Source organism: Phytophthora cinnamomi (assembly GCF_018691715.1).
Source record: "Phytophthora cinnamomi strain GKB4 chromosome Unknown Contig57, whole genome shotgun sequence".
Classification (NCBI taxonomy): Eukaryota; Oomycota; class Peronosporomycetes; order Peronosporales; family Peronosporaceae; genus Phytophthora; species Phytophthora cinnamomi.
The window spans coordinates 430,983-437,656 of NW_027150990.1; the positions used below are offsets into that span (position 1 = coordinate 430,983).

At 53.1% G+C, this 6,674-nt stretch overlaps 2 protein-coding genes across 2 annotated transcripts; both read right to left on the reverse strand.

The window, feature by feature from the left end:
* Window positions 1–3,648: 3,648 nt before the first annotated feature.
* Window positions 3,649–3,948, reverse strand: IUM83_19059 (uncharacterized protein; the record flags this gene model as incomplete). Its single annotated transcript, XM_067944088.1, has 1 exon — window positions 3,649–3,948. The coding sequence occupies one exon, from the start codon at window positions 3,946–3,948 to the stop codon at window positions 3,649–3,651; it is 300 nt and encodes a 99-aa protein (XP_067787838.1).
* A 975-nt stretch (window positions 3,949–4,923) lies between these two features.
* IUM83_19060 (Major Facilitator Superfamily (MFS)) lies at window positions 4,924–5,831 on the reverse strand (the record flags this gene model as incomplete). The annotated part of the gene is made up of 3 exons (XM_067944089.1): window positions 4,924–5,332; window positions 5,410–5,634; window positions 5,764–5,831. The coding sequence occupies 3 exons, from the start codon at window positions 5,829–5,831 to the stop codon at window positions 4,924–4,926; spliced, it is 702 nt and encodes a 233-aa protein (XP_067787813.1).
* Window positions 5,832–6,674: the final 843 nt, after the last annotated feature.

Here is a 6,674-nt window from a genome sequence, read left to right on the forward strand (position 1 = left end):
GTGCTTGCGAGGTATGCCAACGCGTAAAGCCTGCGCCATTCGCGCAGGCTCCGTTACAATCACTACCGACTCCGTCGGAGTGTTGGAAGTCCATGTCTTTGGACTTCATCTTTGGTCTTCCCCCGGACCGCGGAGGGAATACCGGTGTTGTGGTCTTCGTCGCCCTCTTCAGCAAGATGGTACATCTTGCTGCGGTGCCGGCAGAGGTGACCGCGAAGCAGACGACCCGTCTGTTCGTCGACATGGTGTTCAAACACCATGGCATGCCGTCCGACATCGTGTCGGACAGAGACCCGCGCTTCACAGCGCACCTGTGGCAAGAAGTGTTTACACTTCTTGGGAGCCAGCTTTCGATGTCGACTGCGGATCATCCGCAGACGGACGGTCAAACCGAGCGCGTGAATCGCGTGCTCGTCGACATTTGGAAGAGCTACGCTCACTCGTTCCAATACTGGAGCGAGTGCTTATCGACGGCAGAGTTTGCCATCAACAACTTAATGCATACCTCGACCAGGCATACACCGTTCTACGTGAATGCCATGCGGCATCCACGTCTACCGAGTTTACTCGGAGTGATGGCTCCCACTTTAAGTGGGGGAGGATCTACGACTGCAATACAGCAGCCGCAGAAAACCGCTGACACTTGCACAGTGTCAGCTGCAACAATGGACAAACCACATGAGTCTGCGCAGGGCGCAGACTCCCCCAACAACAAGGCCAACGACCACGGGTCTGCGCAGGGCGCAGACACCGCAAAGAACCACGCAGAGGCCGGGCCTCTAGCGGAGAGCGAGCTGAATGACTTCAGCTCGGATGCAATCAGTTTGATCACCAAAAGACAAGCCGTGATTCGGTTTGTCCAAGATGCAATAGTAGCAAATGTTGATCAACAGAAGCTGAACGCAGACAATGTGGGCAGAGGCAACACAAATGAATTTAAAGTTAGTTCATTGGTTTTGTTAGCCACTCAAAACCTGCTTAAACATGCAGTTTCGGATTTCGGAGCAAGTAAGCTTGCTCCGCGCTTCATCGGGCCGTTCACCGTGTTGGCACGGCATGGCAACGCTTACACGCTAGACATACCGTCTAGCATGCGCCTCCATCCGACCTTTTACGTCGCACGGCTGTAGCCATACCTGCAGCACGAGCCATCTAGCTCGGCTGACCCGAAGCCTCGGCGACGAGCAGCCTCTCCTCCAGTGCGCGGACGCCCTGGAGCAACTCCTTCATCCGAGCCCCCAACTCGACCTGGATATTCGACGCGGTCTGTGAGACCGCCGCGACTTGAGCCTTCTGGTTCGCCAGCTCCTGCTTCAGGGCGGCGAACTCAGCGCCTGCAGATGCCCCACGGCGGTCGCCCGGTCGTGGAGAGGCGCGTGCTGATCAGCCCGGGGCTGATCATACCCGGGGCGTGTTCCCACCCCCGCCGATCCGTGACGCCCGCGTCTCAACCCGCTGGATTGTTGAGCGGATTGTTGACCATAGTATCCCGAAAACGAACCCTCAAGGGGCTCGTTTTCGTATTCGTTGGAGAGGATTTCCTCCCCATCGAGATACATGGGAGCCGCGGAACGTCTCGCTGGAGGACGTTTCGGAAATGGTGAGGGCGTACGAAGAGCAGTACGCGCTGGCGCAGCGGATGTAGTGCGAACGCTGCGGTCATCGCTAGCGCCCGAACCCTCACGTGCTAAGAATTTAGCACGGAGCTCTTTGAGACTTTCGGGCACACGGAACGACGTGTACCCGTTCAGGTCGCGGTCGCTCAAACGCACCGCGCCTGGGAAACACTTCGCGCACTGAAAGCCCTCGGGCACCGCGCACGGCACGTTAGCCTCCTCCGCGGCAACGTGGAGCTGCTCCAATTTTCCACGCTTCGAGTACGTCTCGAAGCGATCACGCGCTTGCTTAATCCGATCACGGTAAGCACTCGGCTTCTTGTTGAAACTCTCAACAAAAGCATTCCAACTTTGACAAAGTGCCTGTCACTCGGGCACTTTGCTGCGAGAAGATGTCTTCTTGCTTTGAACCATCGGAGCTCATGAAAGAGTCCGATGTAGGAATCGCGCCTTTGATGCGTTTCCGCATCAAAGCGCAGCTCGGCAGCCACAGCGTCATCTTTGATGGCGCTGCATACATACAGCGGCACCTCATTCGGAGGTACCGAGTTCCCATACCGGTCCGTGATCTCGGACGCGGACGGCATCCACGGATCGCGCGCTGCAGGCGCAGCGCGCGGAGAGCCTTGAGCTTTGAAATCACGCGCTGCAGCAGCAGCGCGCGGAGTACTGAGAGCCCCAGCGGAAGCGAGTGGGGTATCGCTCTCAGTTCGCGAACGCTTCGAACTCGAAGCATCCGATTCATCCCCTTCACGCGGGCGAATGTTCTTAGCGTGGGGTCGAGCGACTCGCTCGACACTAAATCTTTGCGCTTTGAGGACGAGTCCTTCTCGTCCTCCATGTCTTCATCGTCGTTGTCGAAGTCGACGACGTCGCCATACTTCGCCTTCTGGCGTTCGAAGTAGTCATCGATGGAGAGATGACTCTCCACCGCCTTCGGGTTCTTCTTCTCTGGGGCGCGCTCATCGTTGAATGAGCGCGGATTTCTTCTCCAAACGCGGAGAATTGACGAATGATCAATTCAGAAGATTGACGTGCGGAGACCCCGCGCGTCTAACCTTAAGGGGGGATGGTGTTTCGGGGTTACACCCACAAGTGGCTTGTAGCCACTTGTGATTTTTAACAGATAGGATATCTGTTAAAAGTTTTAGATACTTCCTCACCTTGGTGTAAGTCACACCAATTGATACATTGAAGTGGGCCACCACAATGAGTGGTCCACACCTACCCAAAGATCCTATTGGTAGAAAGCAGCATCTTTCTACCAATCAGAGACGTGCATATTAGCGGGGCTCTGACAGCCAGCCGCTGCTAACCCCTTTTAGATGATAAACAGTTTTAGCATATTTAGGAGGAAGATCAATTTACAAACAATACAGTTCTCAAATTACTTTTAACTAACTACTTGGTGTTTTATTTGATTTATATTATACTTGTGGACCCAAGTATAATTAATTCATATTATTAATAAGCTCCTACGCTTCCTCATACACGTAACGCGACGTGCAAGCAAAAGTAGTGAGCCAAAGTAGGCCCACTACAGCTTGAACTGGCAGGCGGTCACTGCACCCGATGGGATTATTGTCAGTGGGTATGGTATGGTCCGGTCGAAGGGCGGCGGCATGATTCCACAATGCTGAGTTTGAGCGGGCTGTTGGAATACATGGCAACGGAGGATATATTCGAAGGAAAGGTTATCTACGGAGACCCAGCTTACGGTGTGTCGGAACACTTGCGTTGTCCGTTTGCGCTCGCCCCACATGGAAGTCTCGAAGCGGAGTTCAACGCTCAAATGAGCAGAGTCAGAGAGGCGGTTGAGTGGGGCTTCGGTAGGGCAAAGACACTTTGGCCCTTTATCAACTGGGACAAGAAGATGCGAGTGCGTCAAACGCCACTTGGAAAGCTATTTTTCGTAGCCGCCTTGCTCACAAACTGCCATACATGTTTGCAACCTCATGGCAACCAAATCTCCATGTATTTCGGACTACAACCGCCGTCGCTAGATGTCTACCTTGCCAGCAAAGTTGTTAATCTACCTATCGGCGTTCTTGCCCATCGCAATCTGTAGAAGCTTCACCATAAAGGCTTGATTCTCCTGCTCACGCAACTGATCAGCAGCTTCACGTCGCTCTTCGCGCTCTCGCTCAAGTAGCAGTCGCTTCTCCTCTAATTCAATTCTTCGCGCAGCCTCTTCTCGTTCGAAGCGCAGCCGTTCACGCAAATACTCGTACCTGGCTGACGAGTCCGACAAGGTGTGCTCTATCGCCTGTGCAATAGAGTCACGCACGGCGCTGAGCTTTTCGCGCTTGCTGGGTTTGTTGGCCTGCGGCATCCAATCGGCGCCGCTCTTTTCCGACCGACATTGTCTTTGGCACCCACCGCTTGAGGCCCTGCAGGACTACTTGTTCTCTGACTGCCATGTCCAGCTCTCTCCGCGTCTACAGATATGCCATCACCGGCAGCACAAGTATCATCGTCGTCCTCTTCCTCCCCACGCAGCTCGTCCATAGCCAGTCGTCGCATCAACTCACCAGACGTCTCAACCTCTTGAATCTTGGCTCTCTCCGTTGCCCTTTCCTGCTCTGTCTTCAACTTCCAGTTGTCCATGCGGCAGACAATACCTTCTAGCAGAACGTCGCGCTCCTCGTACTCTTCAGTGGTCCCAGACGACAGCAACGAGTTCCGCTCATCTGCCCGATAAACGCGCACCAACCGATCAAAGCGCGTACGCATAGCCGGCCCATCTTTCTTAACAAAACCTTCGACGGCTCGACACTTTTGAGCGACAGAATCAAAGGCCTTCATGATTCCGTGTTCAGTGCCTACATGAGCCTCCCACGGCCGGACTAAGTTCACACAGCGCAACAGAGTAAGATCATCGGCTGCAGTAAAGTTTTTCCTCCCCGCTTTTGGTGTATCTGCTGGTCCAGCACTGGGAGGAGCCGAAGCATCGGCTTGGTAAGATGCTACGTGGTCTGCCATGATACCTGCCAAACTAAAAGTGAATCATAGCCTCTCAAAATGCGAATTTGGCTGGACGACAGTCTCCTTTCAGTTTTCATAAACAGTGCTTCACTGAAACTGAAAGCAAACTCAAACGGGGCTTCGAAAAGTCTCTATTCATGAATTACGCTGCTGAGTTTTACGATACCGACACAGCCAATTGTATAGCCTGTCACAAGACACCTCCTCGGCCCTTTTTTGGTTTTGTTTTGTAAACGTGCTCCAGCATATTCCAGAGAATGACGTCGAACACTTCATCGGCAGTAGTAATAGATAGAGCGGATATTCGCGTCACCCCAGTTGGTTAGACATTAGCTTTATGAGCAAGTTGCTCCAAGTACGTCATCACAACACTAGCACGAGTGTGCCGCATTCGGTGAGATGGCTGTATGTCATGTTGTTTGTTGAATGCGCCAAACATGTCCGTCAAGAACGCTGGGATCGTTCCGAAGCCACCGTCGTAGCTCGCCATCAGTACAAAGATCTCAACCACGAAGGCCGTGTACTGGTTTTTGCGTATCAGCTTGGGCGTCGTGCCGACGATGACCACCTGTAGCACCAGCGTCGTGTAGAACACGCACTTGCGCGCAAACGCGTGCTCGATATTGAAATTTCGCGCCACGAGGTCGGACGAGAACGAGAAGAACAGCCGCCCGACGCAGTTGAACACGCCGTTGATTAACATGATGTTGGCCGCTTCGTCGCCCGACCGACTGAAGATGTCAGTGCACATGTTCGACAACTTGGACAGCCGTATTTTTGATTCGCAAAGAACATCCGGTACATGCACAGGAAATCCGGCGACTTGATAAGCTTAGCGTCGATCAGCGACAATTTGCGCACCTGAGCGTTCGTACTAACGACGAAGTCACTCTCGTTTGCGGACGGCGAAGACTCGAACGGATACTTTGATGCTGTCTGGGCACGATCCTCGCTGTCCGTGACAACCTCGGACTCGTCAACCATTTCACCGTAAATGTGAAGTCCACCGACGGTGAACTCGAGGTGCGGCGTGCTACAGATATGTCCAAAAAAAGGCGAGAACAGCATCATTAGGCAGCGGGATTTGCATTTCCTTGGTGTTGGTGTTTGTATCGATAATTTCGGGGAAGTTTGTCGCGAGCCAAGCTGCCATGATGCCCACCTTTGATTGGTAAGTGCGTTTTGTTTTCGTCCGCTTGGACTGAAGCAACTTCGCCACGACGGCTCCATCTGCGAAGTCTTCTGTGTCTCTCCTCTCCGCGCGCCATTTTCGTTCTGAAGTCATGCCAGATGTCGCAGAGAGGGCGTGATAAGATCACTATCACACTTGCCGTGAATCTGCCGCATTAAGTTCGCACCATAGTGAGCCCTAGTATATTTCCACTAGATTCGCACCTATTCACGGCGTTTATGATATTCTGCTATCACACTTCCTTTTCAGTTGATGCGCCGACGTGAAGATGTAATATATCCGGAAGCATGAGATGGGGATCAGAAGCATACTTGACATTGAGAGATTACGTAGCCATCGCACGTTGCCACGCTTAAGCGTGAACCCCATTGCGACGTGGGATGCTCGTAACTCGAGATGCCAAGTTGCTCTCGCCTGCCATCAATGCTGCTAGAGGTGCTCCAACTTCGTGAGTGTAATGTGTGTATCACTGAAAGACGCTAGATTTCCACCGCCCATGGAGTTTAATCGTAGTAGAATCCACGCCTATGGCGATTAGCGCTGATGCTCCACCACTGCGCAGGGAGTGACAGGATACCCGCTGCGGATCCAGACCTGTTCCGATAGCTGCTGCCTTCAAGGCTTTCGACAACTCCTCGGCCTTGAGCATTCGTACTCGGCTAAATGAGCAGATTGGATCTGTTGGGCGGAGATGGTGCTTTCCCTTCCAGTTCTAGGAATAATGCTGCTCCAAATACCGGACACACCCGTGGGTGGCTGGACCGTCTTAAATGGCGCGACGTTCCGAATCCTTGGTGGTCGGTCTTGCTGCCACGGAGCGTGATTACTGCGAGTGTTGCGTCATGAAAATTAGTTGCGGGCTTTCCTTCGGTATCGAAAAC